Raw genomic sequence first — 19,399 nt, 5'->3', positions numbered from 1 at the left:
AGTTTGAAACCGGGAAAATGAAAATGTTTTTGGTGTTACTGTTCGGCATGTAACTTTATTAAGTAAAGATTTAATGCGGTGAATAGAGCATTCCTACAAAATACAGAAAGAGTACTGACAAGTGTAATGGCATATAATATATATGTCAAATAACTTTAAGCAGGATAACTTTAAAAATCAAGATGACTTGTTGATTCAACAACTTCTCCTTGATTTTTACAATAATATCGCCCCTTACATACATTTCCAATTCCACCCATCTAGCCATTAATCCAGTGCTCTGTCTCACCTTCCTCCCACAACAGTAGCCAAGGCTCTGCATGACAGGATCAATCTCCTGCTCAAAAACCTCAGCCAGCTTGGAGCAGTACTTGTAGACTCTGGATGTTTTGCGGTTGTACAGCCAGGCGTTGTTGAACATCAGCCAGATGTCGTCTACATACTGCCAGGGATCCTGATACTGACCTACAACCAAAACACAAAGCATGGGATGATGGAATGAGAAAACTTTCCAAACCAAAGATCTCCTATAAGTGGGCTAGAGGCCAGTTGTACTGGTTTCCAACCAAGAGTAAAAAACAAAAGAAATCATTTTAAATGTGCACATCATGACAAATAGAATAGAGACAGAACACTCGTCTTTGTAACACAGTATGACAAAAGGTGCATTCTGATGAAAAAAAAAATTGTCTTTATATTCCTTATTTGTACACAAATTCACTTTTAACTTCACCAAATCTATCCACAATTGGATTCATCTTGGAAAGAACCAAAGAAAAGGTCATTGTGGTCCATTAAGTTTCCCAAGAATTACCAAACCTTGTAATATTTAGCAGCAAGTACTAACCTGTGTCCAGCTTTCGCTTGATAGTAGACAGGTCCATGGGGCTCTTCACAATGTCAAAGTAGTCCTGCAAGAACACAATGAGCATGTATTAAAGTCGAGCAGTTAAAACTTTTGTCCCAGTATTCGTAAGTTAATGATATACACAAGTAAAGCAAGACGTATGGAAAATACATCCTGGTAAATATACCACAAACAGCAGCAGTCAAGAGATGTTGGATTTCCACCCAAGTTCTCACAAAGTGAGGGAACTACACCACAGACGGTGCAGACTGTGGCAGGGGGAACACTGACGGAGACAGTGCAGTTTATACAAGGCACAGGAAAAAATACACCCTCAGCATGGATACATACAGGTATGCACAGCAGGTGTGGGTCTACAGGCATTCTGAAGGGCAGAGACTCTGGATCTTGTCTGTAGAGAGATTCGAGTGTGGGCATCAGGGCCTGACGAAGCTCCTCTGGCTTGAAGACTGGGAAGAAATAGAGATGAGAACAGGATGAAAGAGTAATCAAGTAAAAACTTCTATTTTACACTGCTTAAATTACCCCTTTGGATTCCATGACAAAAGACAACAAGAAAAAACCCCAATTTGGATAAATAATAGTAATAATAATAATAATAATATACAAGGAGATGTTTAAAATGTGCATATATGATCGGACATTCCCCTTACTCTTCTTTTTCACTGAGGCCTGTGGTGCCTCCGACGTCTCCTCTTCCTCTTTCACCTCCTTTTTTATCTCCGGTTTCCTATCTTCTGTCTTCACGCCCACCATCTGCATTGTTGTCGATGTATCCATCGGAACCCCTTTACCTCCCTCTCCAGAACACTCTTCCTTTTTCAGCTCTGCTTTCACAGGCTTTTCCTCTGTTTTGAGGTTGCTGAGCTTCCCTCCTTTGGAGCAGCTGCCGGGGTCGCTCTCCTCCTCCTCATCCTGCTGCTTGACCTCCATCTTAGGGTCAAGGTTGCCGACTGAAGCGTCCGACTGCGGCTGCTGGGAGGAAGTGTCCAGGCTGCTAACAGAGGCTGGAGTCAGGGCCTGACTGTCTGCTGGGAATGAACCCTTTTGGGACAGCTAGAGAGAGACATAGAAACAAACTCAGGTGCATGGAAATTAAATAACAGGATAAAGAGATGAATGTTTTGAGTAGCTCAACAGGTAGAGCATGGGACAAACCAAACACCCACGATGCAGTTTAATCATAACTGAGTCAACGGTAAAATGTTTAGTCTCATGACAAAGACCAAGCGATATGTAAGGGAAACAGGAGATTAAAATAAACCTTAAAGGACGTGTTACTGCTACAGAATCAATGGAATCTGTGGAATAAGGTGAACTGGTCTTAATGTTAAAATGTGTAAGTATGTCAGAAGCTAAAATCACACTGACCGGAGTGCGTGGCAGCTGAGCACCATGCGGCGTTGAGCTTGAGCCCAGTCCAGGGTGAGATGGAGTGGTCGAACCAGCTGGTCCCATGTGCTGCTGCTGGAGGGACTTGTTAGAGCCGGGGCCCTGGCCAAGCTGATTCTGCTGGGGGGCTGAAGGTGGAGCCAGCTGTGGTGCGTTAGGGGTGTGTGGCTGTGGGGTCTGGGACCCAGCTAGTCTTGGGGGTGTTTGGTGAGGAGTAGGAGATCGGCTGTGAGCAGGGGAGGGCGAGCTGCAACGCATGGCTGCCAAATGGGGGATAGAGTTGGGTTGCTGGTTTGTGTTAGATGGAGTCATTGAGGAAGCAGGGGCTCCAACAGCTGAGTTGGGACCTCCACCACCCACACTCTGAGGACCCATGGGTCCCACCGCGGAGACACTACTGGGACCGCTGGCTGAACCTGGCTGTGCTAGAGGACTAGCAACTGGAAGAGAGGGAGGAGTGCCCATCTGCGTCTTATGATAGAAGAGGATGAGAGTAAACAGAGGGGTGACAGACAGGAAGGGTACACAGGAAGAGGGTCAATAAAAGGTATAGTTCAAGAATAACATTAAACATGTATGAAATGAGATCACTCTTAGGTTCGTCTATAAATTCACAATTTGCACTTTAGAAAATTGGGATGCCCCAACTTTATAACAACAATGCCCAAGGAGGAGAAGTTGTTTACCAAGTTCTCAGCAGTTTAATTTTAGGCATTTTTACTGTAACTTTTCTATTAACCCTGGAACATTTTTAAGAACACTAAATTTCTAAATGTAGTTCCTGAGCCAAAGCTCCTGTCCCTGCTAGTACTCTCTGATGGCACAGGAACTATTGGGGTGTCTTTGCTGTACTGGGTGTTCCTGATTGGTCAAATACTAGCATCTACAATCCATTTTCCAACCGCCGCTTGTAAAAACCAACAACAGCAAGGACCGTTTTTTTGAATTAACATTTGTGCTTTGTCCTTGGTAAAGCCTTAAGTGTAACCGTGGTTCCCACACCTTCTTAAACATCAAATTCAAGGACTTTAAGGACTTTCCAGGCCCAATTCCCTCAAATTCAAAGAGCCAACATATATAAGCACTTTCAATGACCCATGTCTATGTATGTATATTTTCAAAATATTTTCAAAACCTTTCAAGGCCTTGATTTTTTTCTCCTCATATTCACAAACTTTCAAGGATTTCAAGGACCTGTGGGAACCTTGTGTAACTTACCAGACATCTCCTATTAAAATATCTGAGTGACAGGAAACAAAACTTCAGGCCACCTTACCTGCGCCATGCCTGCCTGTGCTCCAGGTTGGGCCATCCCAGGCTGAGCTGTTCCAACTCCTGGTCCTGACCCAGGAAACTGTCCCTGGGACAAATACTGGTTCTGAAGCTGGTTGACATTGGGCTGCCCCATCCTGGGTCCGACCATTCCCATCTAGAGGTATTAAAACGGCAGGGGGGTTTTAAATCTGTATGCAACTTTTTCTTCCAAGCCATTTGACTGGTTCAAGTAGCATTTTTGTAAGTTAGTTAGTTACAATTATTTTTCTTCTAATTTAAATTGTGTTTTGATATGCATACTTCAGCCCTAATAAAAAATTAGAACAATACACTCTGGTAGCCACTGTATAAAAAGACACAGTACACTTTAGTCAATTCTTAATTGTGTTTATGGGCACATTAAAAACAAAACTGCATGATATATCATGTAGGGCTGCTCGATTATGGCAAAAATCATAATCCCGATTATTTTGGTCAATATTGAGATTATAATTATTTAACACGATTACTCATTGACTTAGTAAATATCATGTATTCATTGAACTTTAAAAAAAAAAAAAAAATTCTTTTTAGGGGTGACCCGAATGCTTCAAGGTTTGAAAGCTTCTGCCGTTGCCATGGTAATCGACAGCAATCAAACTTTATTAACTTTAAATGGCATCTTAGGGCCAAGACGATGACAGCAACACAGTGTTTCCACTGGGTCGACTGCCTTGGGGGGCGGATGGGCCGCTGGGGGAGCTCCGTGTGTGGGCTTAGCATACAACATGCAGCGGAGGAGAGACAGATGAACTACTTGAGTTGGGACAACTCGTTATGTTACATAATGCTGAAATTCAGCCGTGGTGTTGTGTAGGAAGATGCAGTTACTTAAACCACGAGTGAGTAAGAAAAGCATAAATAAGCATAAATAATATGTAATTTGTCAAGCTATGAGTAGAGGAAAAGTCTGCTAGCCACTTAGCTAATTTATGCAATGTAAAATGACATAGGCTTAAGCTAATAACGGTGACTAGCAAGTTATAGTAGTTCCCCCCGTCATCTTGGCTCGAGCTGAACTAAACATGCCACAGCCTGGCTGAGTTTGGGCTTAGGGGCGAAAGCGCACCGCTGTAAAGGAAAGGGGTGCGTTGGTTTTATAACACAAGACAAACCGAGAGCATCATTGCGAAACGGAATGCGGCACAATAGTTGTTTTATCTTGATTATCTTATTTTCATAATCGTTGGATGCCAGAATTCAATCATAATTGAAGATAAAATTCAATTGATCGACCTGCCTTAACATCATGTCTTCAGTACTGACCTGGTTGCCAGATGCTCCAATGGGGAGAGGAGGTGTGGACCTCTGGCCCATAGACTGCATCCCCATCTGACTGAACTGGTTCATACCTGACAAAACACAGTGACTGTTATGATACATAACATTTCATGTGGAAACCACACTACATATTGCATTTTGTTCTTGTGTCAACACCAGGGCAAAAAAATATCACAAGCCTTAATACTAGTAAACAATTCCCGTGAAAACAGGCTTCAGTCTTGTTGACTTGAATTATCATTTTGGCTGATACAACAAATACAAGTGTCAAATTTTGGTCCTACCATAAACTGATGAATTAAAATAATGCATCCTGGTTCCCAGTGGTTCTTTACCTGGGCCTTGCATCCTGTTGACCATCTGATTGGGTCCAGCTGGTCGCACCATTGGTGGGTCAGAGAGGGGGCCGTCTGAAAAAAACAGACAGGAGATTAAGAAAATCAAGCTGTCATGTGTGCACATTTGAGAGGGAGAGGTGAAAATGCCCTAACAAAGCATGTGTGAAGAGGTTTGTACAAAGTCTGGAATGTTTCATCTTTTTTTGTTGTTTTTTGTTTGTTTGGTCAGGAAAGATCAGGTCAGGCATTTTGACTCATGTGGCAACAAATGACTGAACAGAGGCACCTGGAAATGAAGTTTGAGCCTCTTTCATAAGATCTGTGGGACAGTTGATGAATAAATAAGTGTATAATCTGACCCGGCTCAAGAAACAAAGTTCCCCCTGAGCCCATGACCTAGCTTGACAAAATTAACTGTGAAAAAACACTGGACAAGGTATAATGCATGACAAAAGTAACAGAGGAATGGAAAAAATCTTGTTCACGTTAATTCCCCTTCTGTCTGAGCTATAACATTTTGCAACCAGGTAGGATGACAGGTTACCAAAACTGTCCAAAAAACAAGCTACAGGTAAGTCTATTCTGTCACTTTAAAAACCCGATTGCATCCTTGGTCCAGTAAACAACATAACCTACATCTTGACACAATATGATACGAATAATCCTGTGGTCACAAATCTGCAGTCACACATCATGGCTTGCTTTAAATCTCAGAGTAAGAGATACAAAACAATGCTAAAATGTCACAATGTCACATTCCGCCGGATTAAATTATCATTCACATGAAGCTCATCCAAGTCTACATATGCTTCATGTCCACTCACTTGGAGGCAATCCAGTGGGGGGCTGACCAATGCCGGCAGGCCCAAGGCCCAGTCCCTGCTTCTGGAGCCGGGTCCTCCTCTTCTCCTCCAGCTCCTTCTGGATCTTATAGATCTTCTCCGCTAGCAGGTGATAGTACTCAGCCTGTTGTCAAAAAGAGGTTAACAAAATAAGGAAAATGTGGCAAGGGGGTAAACTTCTCAAACATGGAAGAGCAGTAGGAAAGTTTTTTGCTGACATCTAATAATTAAGGAAAGTTAGCAACAGTATAACGTACGGGAAGGGCTTTACCAGCTACAGTAAACTTAAATTAATTCACCAGTCAGGCTCACATGCTCTAGGTTTTCACCCATGTCCCACAGTGCCACATGAAATGTGAATTTTTTTAATTTTGAGACCGATCTATGGTGGAACGAGTGACTGGCTACAGCCGCAAAACGACTTCCCAGCAGTTTCCCCCTTCTTTTCTGAGTAACGGAGTGAGCTAAAGGAGAGGGCAACTTACTCGACTGTTGGCTGACTCATACATGTCTCCTTCAACTTTTCTGGCATAGGCCACCAGGTTCTCCATTCGACGGTCCTTGAGGGCAGCAGGGTCTGGAGTCGGAAAGATGGCCTGAACTCTGTGAGTGGGAAAACAAACAGAGGAGGAAAGGGGGAAGGAGGTGAAAAATTATGTTACTGTAAACTCCTGTCTTTTTTTTTTTTTTACATTTGTGTTGATATGGCATCTGAACCCTAATCATCCCTTTGAGGCTGTTTCTGTCTGGGTACCTGTGTTGTAGCTGGGCTTGCAGCAAACTACACGGTGTGTTGCCTTGTATTAACATAATACACCAACAAGAATGTGATTAAATGTACAGTGCAAAAAAATGTAGCATGGGGTTCTTCTTTAATACTTACAGTTTGTGTACCAAGTGGTTTCGTAGGTCCTGTGTGATGTCCTCATGCCAGCTTTTCCTCATGCCTGAGGCAGAGGGAGGGCCTGCTGTGGGCATGGAGCCGACCCCACTGGCATCATTCATCAGACTGGAAGAGACAGGAAGGCATCATTATAATGATTAACTTTTTTTTTTTTTTTTTTTTAAACATAGATGTGTGTGACCTGAGATCAGTGTAGACCTGAGTAAAATGCTGAAAATCTGAAGCTCTTAGCCGTGATAGGTGCTTCTAATTAGGGTATCCGCCAAATGGCATGTTAGGGTGTTTGTTTTCCTTCTTACCCTTGGCTGTTCACATTGAGGTGCATCATGGTATCCTGCAGCAGGTTGGCTTGTTGGCTCTGAGAGGAAGCCCCCAAACCTCCATTGACTCCCATAGGATTTGCACCTACACAGAAAAAACACAACATTATAAGTTAACAATCATTCCTACTAATAATAATGCAGTTATGTACCCTGCTCTTGGACATGTACCTTGTAATGGCTTCATGGCTACATGGCCTCAAAATTCTTTTACCTGGAAGACCTTGAAAGACTTTTTTCTGGTAAGAAACGACTACTGAAAGGCCACATGAAGCATGAACTCTCTATATAATTCCCTTACCCTAAAAATTTGTTGAACTTTTTAAAATTTTTGTCTGGGCTCTGGAAAGATGCTAAGCTCTCAGTGCTATCAGGAACAGGAAAAATTACATCTTTCTACTGAAAATACCTGGAGAGTGAAGCGAGTGAACTTGCAACCTAACTTACTCATTGGGTTCAGAGGTCTCATGCCAGCTTGGCCTTGCAGGCCTTGGTTGGGCATATTGGGCTGGGCAGTCTGAGCCTGGATCTGGTTGCCCTGGTAGGTGAGGCCCAGGGCTGCATAGGCTCTTTCTATGGAGCTGGGGTCAATCTGGCTTGGTGGGTTGAGGTTGGGAGCACTTGGTTGGCCACCAGGTACTGCCCCAAGAGAGCTGCCCAGACCTGCACCGGGCGCACCAAGTAGAGCTGTGAGGACATAAGAAAAAGAGAGGAAAGGGTTAATAATACATCTGATCTGTTCGCCAGAATATAAAAAAAAAAAACAAAGCTTAAGAAAACTCAGAACATTTGTGCAAAGTTCAGCCAAAACTCATACTGCAAATCATATTATTGTTTAGTACACAGTAGATTATGTTTAGCTCACTAATACTGCCAAGGTTGTGGGTTCCAATCCAGCACAAAGTAAGGCTAGGCAATATTGACATCACAATATTACTACCAATATCTTTCCATATCAATATATTTACAAAATCACATAAAATATGTACAATTGATGATGATATAACAACAACACAATATGATACCATTAAGACGTACAGTGTAGTGTGAACAAAAGTAAAGTATTGCGTTGTTTGGTCAGATACAGACACTCACACTGTGGGTTCCTCTTGTCCCCAGCATTCTTCAGTGGCAGGCAGACAGGACAGTCATGTCGCGTGCAGTTCTTCCAATGGGAGATGATCTGCCTTGATGATGCACAGTGAGCAACTGAGGATGAAAAAGGGCAGAAAGACAGGAAGAGTTGGTAAACACAAATGGTATATGAGGGAGGGGAAAGAGGCAGAAGAACAAGAATAAAACAAAGTGAGGTCAAGGGGAGAAAAAAAAGATGAAATTAAATTAGAAATGCCTGCCTGTCACTTAAAAAGAGCTGCTGAATCAACAAGACACAGAAAACCGTTATGAAGTTAACCTAATGCTGGTGTTATTTTATCTTATTATTACCCAAAACAAACTAACAATCTACTAACAAGTATTGTCTGTGTGGTCACAACTTTATATAGCTTATGCCTCCTGCACCGTTTGCCTAAGAGCTATACCACCGCATTGGGTGACATATACCTTCACAAGGAGGAACACAGCCAGTGTAGTTAATTTCTTTCAGCTCATCAACCTTGCAAATCAGTGCACGGTGACATCTGCCCACTCTACAGAGTAGCTACTCTACAGAAAGTAAATCACAACAATCAGTGTTCAGAATAAACTACACTGGCCATGTCCACTGTAATGAAGGAATATATCAACTGATTTGATATGGCTTCCTTGTGTTTAATATTTTTTGGACGACACTGGAGTCACACAATGAGGTACAAGCAATATAAAAGTGGGTCAACACAGACAATATTTGTTAACTGGATAAATACAGGTTGATTGTGATCTCACTTATTTGTTGATTATAATATAAAAGATAAAATAACTTGAAATAATTCAAGTGTTATCCTTGATAACACTTGAATTATTTCTGTAACAAGCATGCTTGTCAAACACAGGGAAACATCATTCTCTGAGTGCAGGAGCATGCAGCATCCCTTCTACTCACCCTGACAGGACTTGCCAGCCTGGCAGTGAGTCATGTGGTTGAGGACGTTCTTCATAGTGCGGCAGTGGGGAAGGTTGCACTGCCGGACTTCACCGTTGGCCTGCTCCCGCCGCTGGCACTTGTGTGCATGAAGCAGGAGCACCAGTTGCTGCTGGATTAGCTTGCGCTTCTCGGGGTCAGCTGTGGGTGGTGCTCCAGCTGCAGCAGATGCTGCAGAAACCTGGGTACCGGGACCCACCAGACCTGCCTGCGCGTTGGGCACCATCCCTGGGGCTCCTCCCACAGGTGCACCAGAAGGACCGCCCACACCTGTTTGTGACTGTTGGGAGCCCTAGTAAGTGAAGTGGGGGGGATCACTTTGATTTTGATACTTAAATCTGTGAATTTGGTAAAATAATTATAGTACTCATTCTTGCATATGACACACAAACATTTTTCCAGTTGGTTTGTATTTGTTCCCTACCATGGTGGCCATTCCTTGCATGGGCTTCTTGTCCACATTGAACTGGGCCAGGCTGTTGGCCATGGGACCTTTGTTCTGGAGCTGAGGGCCCAGCCCTGCGCCTCCCAGACCTTGATTCCCCTGCCCTGCATACGGACCTCCAAAAGGGCCACCTGGGTTCCCCATCATCCCCATCTAGGAGGAAAAAAGGAAAATGAGGAGACAGATAGAAGTTAGTGAGAATAATGAGGAGATATGAAACGTAGAAGAGAGTGATGTAGGATGCATCAGGCAAAGTAAGACAACAATTATCAGTCATAGCATTTGAACTGTACTTGTACTAGTATTTTGTGTTCTGGCAGTTTGCAACATAATCTTCCAGTGTCTCTGCAAGATCTCAAATCCTAGCTGTTAAATGAGCAGGACCTGAGGATATTTCCTCACAACATGAACTCCATCAAAGCCAAAACAGAAGTTTTCATTTCCCAAAAGAACATATGTTTTTACCACTTACTGAAGGGAGACATCTAAATCAGTTAATCAGGTTACAGAAGCAAGTAATGTGTAATTAAATAATTAGAAATTCATCTAAAACATATGCAAACTAAAATATAAAATCAACAGCAGTAACAGTAGCCAGCAGAGTGTGCAATGGCAATCTGACATGAATAGTTCCCCTTTTCTCTCTCTGTACACTGAGGGAGTTATTTGAAAAAAAAAAGAAATAACTGATCTATTCCTCATCAGTACCCGTTTCTTTCCTCTCCTTATTCCGTCAATCGCCTTCACAAGCTCCATTTTATTTTTCTTTTACTGCTTCCTATACCTAACCTGGAGACACTGCTTTTGATCTCTATGGCAAAATAAAACATCAGTGTCTCCACCACATTCATTCAGCAGCAGCCTGCTGCTGCAACATTTTTTACTGTCACTCCTGTGGGACTGTCAATCACACAAGCAGACCTGTTTTTTGCTACTTCACATCCAAACAAAAGCATGCTATGCATAGCTCATGGTTGTTAAAATACAGAGATACGGTCATGGACCCAAAGCACTACTTTGTGGTTGTATAGGAGGAAAAAGCATCTCTTCTGAGTGGACAACCAAACTAGAGCCTGCAATAAAGTAGCTTGAGTTAAAAGGAAAAACAACAGCAAAATTTAATTTGTGAATAGGTTTTGTACATAAACATATGGTCTTGACCTACAATCAATCATCAATCACATACCAACATTTGTCGTCATCAACTGTACTTACTAAATGATGAAATGCAAGTGATGATTCCTTTAATAATTATAAGCTTGCCTAAATTAGTCCATGTTTCTGTTTAAAAAGTTAAGGTTTTTGAGGATTAATTGGAAGATTATGCAAGTTCAACAAATGACTATTGGGGAGAACAACATTGAGAATGTACTTGAATTACAAGATTTTATTTTCATCCAATATGGCATTTACAACCTTTTTGTTCCATAAATTGTATCACATTTTTAAAAATAAATGAAACTGTTCACATGCAATTAAACCAACTCTATAGGAAAAGAATAACATTTCTATAATTGAAGGAGTCCCTACCTTGTTCATTGCTCCAGGTTGCTGGCCTCTCATCCCAGCCTGGCCCCCAGCTCCCTGCTGCTGTAGGGTCTCAGCCAACAGGTTGCTGTTGCCACCCATCCCCTGATTCCCAAAGCCCATCCTGGGGGAGCCATTCATCACCTGGCTCCCAATCATGCCTGGCTGCTGCTGTCCATTATTGCCTTTCTGCTGTGCTCCCATCATGGCCCTGTTCATGCCACCCATCATTCCAGCTGCAGTATTCTGTTGCTGCTGCATCATGTTGGCCTGCTGCTGAGGGGAGAGGTGCTGCTGCTGCTGCTGCTGCCCCTGGCCCATCATCTGCAGAGGCCCCTGGCCAGGGGATGCCTTCATGTTCGCCAAGTGTTGCCCCATGGCAGTGGGGCCTCCTGGGCTGCCCATGGCTCCTTGGTGCCCTTGTTGGGTCGAGGTGGGTGCCCCTGACCGCAAAAGTTCGGACAGCTGTTTGTGCTTGGCCACTGCATCCTGGCCTCCGCCAACACCCCCAGGAACCCCTCCAGGTCCAAGCCCAAGACCCATACCTCCTGCCCCTCCACTGCCTCCTCCAGGACCTAGCCCTGCAGGTCCACCTCCCAGAGTGGTGTGCAACTGGCTGAGGTCCCCACCATTGGCCAGGCCAGGTTCATTAGAGCTGATGAGCTCATCTGGGAGATCGTGCTCCAAGTCAAACAGTGAGCCGAAATCTAAAATGGGGAAGAAATGCAAAGTTTAGGAGGGGGGGACACAGTGAGATAGGAGACAAAGCAGGGAAAGGGTGAGAGGAGGACAAAAAGGGCCACAGCCATGTTAAGCTGGTATAATCCTCAATTTTTCAGCATGACTGAGTGAAAATGCAATTGAATGCTTGACATTAAAAACTGGTAAAAGCTGTTTACAGGTGTATGACCAATTTACTCCCATCAGAAATTACTAACATGCCATCGAGCACAACACAACTGAGCACTAACTACAGGTGAGATCCAGAAGAACTTCAGTGTGTATGAAGCTGCCTGCACAAACATATATGCAAACACACACACAGAGATTCCCTGACCAGTAAAGTGATTCAACATGTTGCAAAGACAGGACTGAACAGACAAGGTGACGAATGGACCAGTTCATAGAAGTAATGCAACAAAATGGAACCAAGTCAGTGGAGAGGCACACTCACTGTGTCAGTCAGTATCTATTGAGTTCAGCAGCACACAGCTTAGGCAATCAAGAAAGATACATGATGGACATCATGTATCTTACTGTATCTTTCAGATGGACATCAAGACCAAAAAGCCCACACCCCCAACTTTCTCAAGGTAATGAATCTAATTAAGTGCTGATATCTGTTGTTCCATAAATCAATGTTTTTTCTAACACTGTAAAAAGGTACCACATATTGTCTAACTCACCCAACCAACATTCAATTAGTTGTTCAAGATATTTTTCTAGCTACAATACAAGAGATTTTGCTCATTACAGAACGTAAAAGTGAAATGTGTTTTTTTCTGTTTCATATAACTACAAACTGAATACTTTAGATTTCTGGTTACAGGTCAGATTAAGCGATGAAGACATCCCTTTGAGCTCAGGTCCCTTGTGATGGTCATTTGCCATTGTTTTTTCATTCTGACGAATTGTTAAATGATTGATCTACAATGAAAATAATCTACAATTGTAGCCCTAACTTTTAATGAACTCAATCTGAAAATTAACACATTGTCATAAGCAGCAAACATTATTTACACACTGCTTTTTGAAAGTACAATCACAGAAACAGGTGAGAGTATGCAAAAACTAAAACCAATTTCACGTCATATGCTTTTATTTCTCAAATGAACTATAAACACGCTGCATGGCAGTGTTACAAATAACCTTAGAAGACAATCAATTTGAGTGCAATAAACTGCATCCCTTATAAATAGATCCTTTTCTTGACAGCACTGCACTGATCCTCAAAAAATATCATGCAAGGTAACTTAAACGTGTGCAGCGTCTGGATGATTTAACCGTAAAGCAGATGTTGACTGCCACTAACAACCTTAGCTGAGTGGACAGCCTAAGATGCAGCTGTCCATGGTGAAATGATTGAATTAATCATTAAGTGATTAAATCTTGGTGAATATTTCGTGCTTGGAGCAGTATTTGCTTGCTAACTTGACTCGCTGGTTAATATCGCAGTGGCTGGGCATGGCGCTGTCCATGCTCCACAGTTTTGTTCGCAGGCCACTATTCCAGCTGCTGTCACACGCCATCCACAAAAAACACACCAACAATGGCAAATTGAACGATCAGTCGGACCCGTGGGCCTAAATTTAGCTCTCCCACAAGGCTATCCCCACCACCAACGGCAACATCTGCTTTCACGAACACTATCAACGGTAACGTTAGCTAACGTTAACGTTAGTTGGGAAAGGGTCCGAGTTCTGATGGGGCGACAAAACAGATTGTTTTAGATGTTAGAAGCCTTAAAAACTCAAATAACAGAATGGGGGTAGACTGTCAGTTTGGCACAACTGTAAGACACCAAAAACTTTACCATGAGTTGGCTTGGCATTGGACTTACTATCAGCCCGGCTAAAGTAGCCATTAGACACGGGACCGTCAGTTGAGGACCCACATTCGGTTAGCTAACCTAGCCGAATGGCTAACAGAGCTACCTCCGGCTAAAATGGCTGTTAGCATGCGAGCTAGCTGGGGGAGCTCTTCTTCACGTCCGACACACACATTCACGACTAGCAAGCTAACATTAGCAAGCTACGACAAAAACAGAGGAGTAATCCCGCGTCTTCTTCCTCTTTCAAGTAAACCCAAGCCGCCGAAAATTACCAAACTTAACGAATAATACCATAACAAATGATATCATAAAACAATACTTACCATTTCCATCGCTGGCGGAGGCGGAAAGTGCCGGAGAGGAGAGTTTAGGCCTCTTGGCTGAAGGCGGGCCAGAGTCCAGAACGTTCTCGGCCATATTTTTTCGAAATAAAAATATATAAAGTATCCACAATTGCAGACGTTTTCACGCCCTTAGAAGCTCGTTCCTTTTCGTTTCCAATATTGCGACTTTTCCCCCTCCTTTTGGGGGACTAAGAGGGGGAAAGTCCCGTGTACAAATTACTCCTCTTTCCCTGGGTTCGCCTCTCGATTTCAGCCTCAGCGTATATCAACCCCCCTCCCTCCCTCGTCGGATTTTTTGTTCTTTATAAATTTCTGCCAGTGGAGGAGGAGGAGGAGGGGGTCGGTGAAAGTAAAGAGGGAGACACACGCAGCGGCTTCCCTCTAAACTTACACAGCCTCTTCGGATGTAAATAAACTGTCCCCGGGTCTCTCTTCCATGGTTGCATCCGTCATTTCAACCTCCTTTCCAGCGGAGTCTGGATGGAGATAATGTCGGGCAGAAACGGCTTGTTTGCCTGCGAAGTGATGGTGGTGCTGCTGGTGGCAGCGGGTAAAGATGAGGGGATGCAAATAATAAAATAAAGCTGACAAATGTGCAGCGGCAATGGTGGATAAAGTATAATGCTTATTCGCTGGGCTGTGCATATAAAAGAAAAAAAAAGACTACTTATTCATTATGAAATTAATCTTTGCAGCAACCTGAGCTTGCATCTGTTTTTTGGTGATGTTTAGTTGCAAAGATTAAAGTTTGATTATGTTAAACAGTTATTTTAAATGCAAGTAATATACTTGTTAATCAGTTTTGCAGCTGAGACCTTTAAAAAGAGCAAATTAAACATTTACAATAACTTCAAGTGCAGCAGACCAAGGTGGATTCACAAACACTGAAAGCGGTATGCATATCTGGAAAGACTTGGTGGAACTTGATTCCTCAATAACTGACATTCACTAAGTTAAAAACTCAATCCTGCCATACATATTTTGTTTTGTTTGCTTTCTCATAGGCAGAATGGTGGCTCCATGCATACATTTGTAAATCCTCTATCATACAGCACAGAAGAATACAATTTTCTCAGCCTATTCTTGTGTTGTCCCATTCATTAAGCCCTCAGTCAAAAACTATTCTTTCTGTCTTGTTCTTGCACCAAAACAGTCATCAGCCTTTACTCTGTCACTTGTTGAGTATTTATTCAGCCTTTAAAAGTAAATGCTCTTCATTTTTCATTTTTAAGGTTTCCCACGGCAAAGCAATGACCAGTTTAAAAAGCCAACATTTTCTTCTCAACCTACACTTACAGCAGCACAAGAGCTGTTACAGTGTACATGCTCAATATAGGTTCTCCACGGTCTTATTCACACAGGTTCATCTTAACCTATGAACACTCAGTGTGTTCTCAATGTTTACCAAAACACCCTCCATAGCTTTAAAGTTAGATAAAAAAATCCACATTGTATGACAGCGTCACATTTACTGTATATCTTTTATCTGCTTGTTCCACATATCCTTTAATATTAGTAATTAATAAAGTAATTAATATCAGTAATATTATGCTTATATTGAATTGAATAGTTAAACCAAAGATGTCATTTTTAATTACATTGCACCATTACATCAAATGAAAAGATGTAGATGCCTTGGGAATACATGTACTCTCTTACATGTTTCCCTGCAATACAGGATGATTTAATGTTATCAAAAGTCATGACCTATACTAGAATTTAGAAGTTTTGTGAATCTGAAATGTGTTTGGCCTCTTAGTGACTGGCCAGTGGGGCAAAAACAGTTTGTAAAAGAAGAAAACAAATGTGTTTGCTGTCAGCAGTGGGAAAGAGTGGGATTTTACAGCTAGAGATGCACGGTGAGGAGTAAAGTATATTAAACACCTGTTTGAGTCAGGCCTTTTGGAGATGCATACTGTATTCATATAAGTTATTAAATGGTCTATACAGACTTTAAAAATATACACTGCATGTGGTCATTATTTGAAAAAACATGAGCTTCTATCACTGTGGGGTATTTTTTCTCATTTTCAGTTAAATTTTTTTTAAGGTGAACTCAATTGACGTAGTCATAAGTAAGACTGCAAATCATTCTAACTGAAAAATGTTCCCTTAATTGAACAGGTTGCAGGTTTTATGAAAAATAACAACTTTTCCTAATCTATAAATTCTCTACAGCACATGGCCACAAGGCCCCATAGGTCCTCTGTCCTCTGATTTTTAAAGTCCATCTGAAGAAAAACCGTTGGTTGCCAAAAGATTACAATCAGAATTGTATCTAAATTTCTAAATTTCTGCAGGCACTGTATGCTGCAGGCACTGTATGCTGTTTTAATATTTTACAAGTTGTCACATCCATTGATCTGCTATCAAAACATGGCATTCCACTCCATGAAAAAGACTATATGAAGGCTTCACCAAACCTGCTTTATCATTTAACAACCACATCAGTGAATTATGACACTTGGGGACAGGACCATAACACTGGGAATCAAACCCTGGCAGTCTATAGGTATCATGCCCAGTCACAGTACCAGGACCATGGCTGGATTAACCCACTAGTGGGCCAGAGGATAAAAATATTCTCTGGCCCCAACTCTGCCAGTGATCAGCATTGCCTACTATGCTCATTTTTCATATACATAATTGTTGAAGCAAAGTTATCAGAGTCTGTACAGGATCTGAAAAAAAAAATTTACTCACAACTTTGTGTCAGTTACTTGCTTCCAAATTTATAAAGTGTTTAAATGGTGCACATTCCCACACAAATGTGCTTTTAAGCAAATTATGACAAACCGATTGACGCACTGTGAACCTGTGGCCTTTAGGGTCTTGTGGCAGTTGCCACCTCTGCCAGGTCAGTAATCCAGCCTTAACCAGGAACCACGCATACAACTTTGGTTAAAATACAAACATAAAGACTTATCGTAGAAAAGGTTTCAGTCGTAGTCATCTGGACACTTGATCACGTGAGAATGACTTCCGGATGGGAGCCGAAACGTCTTGATTCTGAAAACAGTGTCCAGATGACTACGACTGAAACCTTTTCTACGATAGAACACTCCTGGACGAATGAGGGACTACGCCGTCTTAACATAAAGACTTCTTTTTATTTACATTTATTGCTTCACTCCATCACCCCTACTCTGGACCCAAATAGCTTAAGAGTCTACCTTTCAAAGGGGAAACGAGTAGACATAATAACATGACACCTGCAAAATATATTGTTATCCTATCTACCTTTGCCAAGCTTATGATATTCAATTGGTGGTGAGACCATAGCAGAGTGTATGGAGTCCCAGAAGTGACAACATAAACAATAGGCTAATCTGTCAGCAGTATAATTAGATAAATGAATGAAGAAATATAGTTGATGTAAGTGGATTATAAAAATCCAAAAAGTTGTAAATAATGAAGAGCAAACACAAGGAGAGTGTTGATTGACATTAGGTTAGTTTGTGAACAGTGGGTTTGGTACTGCACCATTACTTTGAAAACCAACCGCTTAATCACAAGAAGGGAAACAATTCACTTGAGAGGACGGCCAGACGAATTTCAGATTTCTTTGATAGAATTGGAAGGCTGATACATCCATCTTTGGCCTATTGTAATATCACTGCCATGTAGCCTGAGTATTACCACCAGGCTATAGTAATCAATTGGCCCATGCATGCCATGGTTAGCCAACAATGTATCAGATAGTGCCTAAAGATTTTAAGACATATGAGACCTTCTCATTATCAAAAAAACAAAAATGAGAGATATTGTGAGGAAATGGGATGCTGTGTTTATTCTGGAACATATTTTCCATTTCCATTTTGCAGAAACTCAAAAGCAATCTTTCCATACAATCTCAACCCTCCATTAACACCCCCCCAGTGTGCTGTGTTGCACCTTTTCAGCACATTACATTAATGGCTGTTTAGCGCTCAATAAATCACACTTGCAAATGCAAGTAAATCACATTACTTGCATTTGCAGCGCATTACCTGTGCATGTATTGTGTACATACTGTATGTGTATGTTTGTAAGTATGCTTGTAGTTTCCTGTTTTATATGTACACACGTATGCGGATGATGGCCATTAGTGATATATAAACTGGTCACTGTAACTGTCAGTGAAAGGTTTTAGACCTGTATTGATGATAATGTAAAATAAATTAAATTAATTTGATGATATAATTTGTAATGTTTTGGCTTGGAAGTGCTTATATACTATCACAGATTATTGGAATAATTTACCTGTTGATATCAGATCCATTTCATCACTTCACACTATGTTTAAGCACGCCCTATCTTCTTACTTTGAGATGGACTGCTCGTGTTATCAATGAAGCTGTCACCTTGTGTATATACTGTACCTGATGTTTATACCTGATTGTATTTGAATTTGGTGATTCACTCACACACTGCTGCTTATCTATTATTGCCACCTTCTGGTTGTAATGTTCTCTAGGTTTTCATTAATTACTAATTATAATGTTTTTGTTTGTCTGTTGTCTTTCTGTACGTTGTCGTATTGATAATTGTATTTCTATTTTGTATTTATTTTGTCACTCCTCTGTTGTTATGTAGTGATATTGATAGATGTTAGGACCACCTCAAAAACGAGATGGTGCATCTCAAGGGGTTTATCCTAATGAATACATTTGAATATACAGAAGTAAGTGTAAGTCGAAGGAAGTCTAAATACTTGTGCCTGACTTATCTTATTATTTGATTAGATAAATTCAGCAATGCTCTTTTGGAAATAGGCCTTCTTCATTGAGGAGATTTTTACATGTCACAATAGGAAAAGCACAGGTGTAAATAATCAAATTAATGATGGCTGAATTCCATTTAGCTGCTTTAGTTTCAGGGTCCTGGTATTGTGCATGTTGGCACGCTGTCACACTGTCACAGCTTACCCCCAGTAAGCTGTGACCCCCACTTGAATAGAACAGAGCCATCGCTAATGTTATTAGTAACATGTTTGCTTTTCCTACCACGACAAACCTGGCCTAAACCTGTGATAAAGGCCCAGTCAGTTTTTTAACACATGAAATACAGGTATTCTGTATATTGCAAACACAATTGAGAGTTTTTACTTGCCGATGAAAACATTTCTCAGCTGATCTTAATTGAAAAAACAGTTTTGCTTCTATTTTGAAAAACATTACTGATGTTAACACAAAAAATACTAGGCTCGTCCTC

The 19,399-nt window shown here is 41.5% G+C and overlaps 1 protein-coding gene across 5 annotated transcripts in view; it reads right to left on the bottom strand.

Moving 5' to 3' along the window:
* Positions 1-14,686, bottom strand: part of ep300a (E1A binding protein p300 a) — a 29,498-nt gene extending 14,812 nt beyond the window's left edge. For 2 of the 5 annotated variants that reach the window (XM_044178152.1, XM_044178155.1), the window contains exons 1-18: positions 14,186-14,686; positions 11,315-12,018; positions 9,764-9,937; positions 9,301-9,631; positions 8,349-8,468; positions 7,707-7,946; positions 7,239-7,344; positions 6,919-7,044; positions 6,521-6,638; positions 6,018-6,159; positions 5,191-5,265; positions 4,841-4,926; positions 3,537-3,689; positions 2,240-2,731; positions 1,522-1,924; positions 1,199-1,317; positions 848-911; positions 290-465 (exon numbers count right to left, since the gene is read on the bottom strand). In XM_044178152.1, coding sequence (XP_044034087.1) covers positions 290-465; positions 848-911; positions 1,199-1,317; positions 1,522-1,924; positions 2,240-2,731; positions 3,537-3,689; positions 4,841-4,926; positions 5,191-5,265; positions 6,018-6,159; positions 6,521-6,638; positions 6,919-7,044; positions 7,239-7,344; positions 7,707-7,946; positions 8,349-8,468; positions 9,301-9,631; positions 9,764-9,937; positions 11,315-12,018; positions 14,186-14,279 — 3,723 coding nt within the window. In that variant the 5' untranslated portion in view covers positions 14,280-14,686. The remainder of the gene's footprint in view (positions 1-289; positions 466-847; positions 912-1,198; positions 1,318-1,521; positions 1,925-2,239; positions 2,732-3,536; positions 3,690-4,840; positions 4,927-5,190; positions 5,266-6,017; positions 6,160-6,520; positions 6,639-6,918; positions 7,045-7,238; positions 7,345-7,706; positions 7,947-8,348; positions 8,469-9,300; positions 9,632-9,763; positions 9,938-11,314; positions 12,019-14,185) is intronic. The other 3 variants (XM_044178153.1, XM_044178156.1, XM_044178154.1) reach the window with 2 other exon arrangements.
* Between the last annotated feature and the right edge of the window lie 4,713 nt (positions 14,687-19,399).

The sequence above is a fragment of the Siniperca chuatsi genome, linkage group LG20 (genome assembly GCF_020085105.1).
Source record: "Siniperca chuatsi isolate FFG_IHB_CAS linkage group LG20, ASM2008510v1, whole genome shotgun sequence".
In the NCBI taxonomy this organism is placed as follows: Eukaryota; Metazoa; Chordata; class Actinopteri; order Centrarchiformes; family Sinipercidae; genus Siniperca; species Siniperca chuatsi.
The sequence above is the reverse complement of the archived record's forward strand: the minus strand, read 5'-3'. Positions and strand labels throughout refer to the sequence as shown.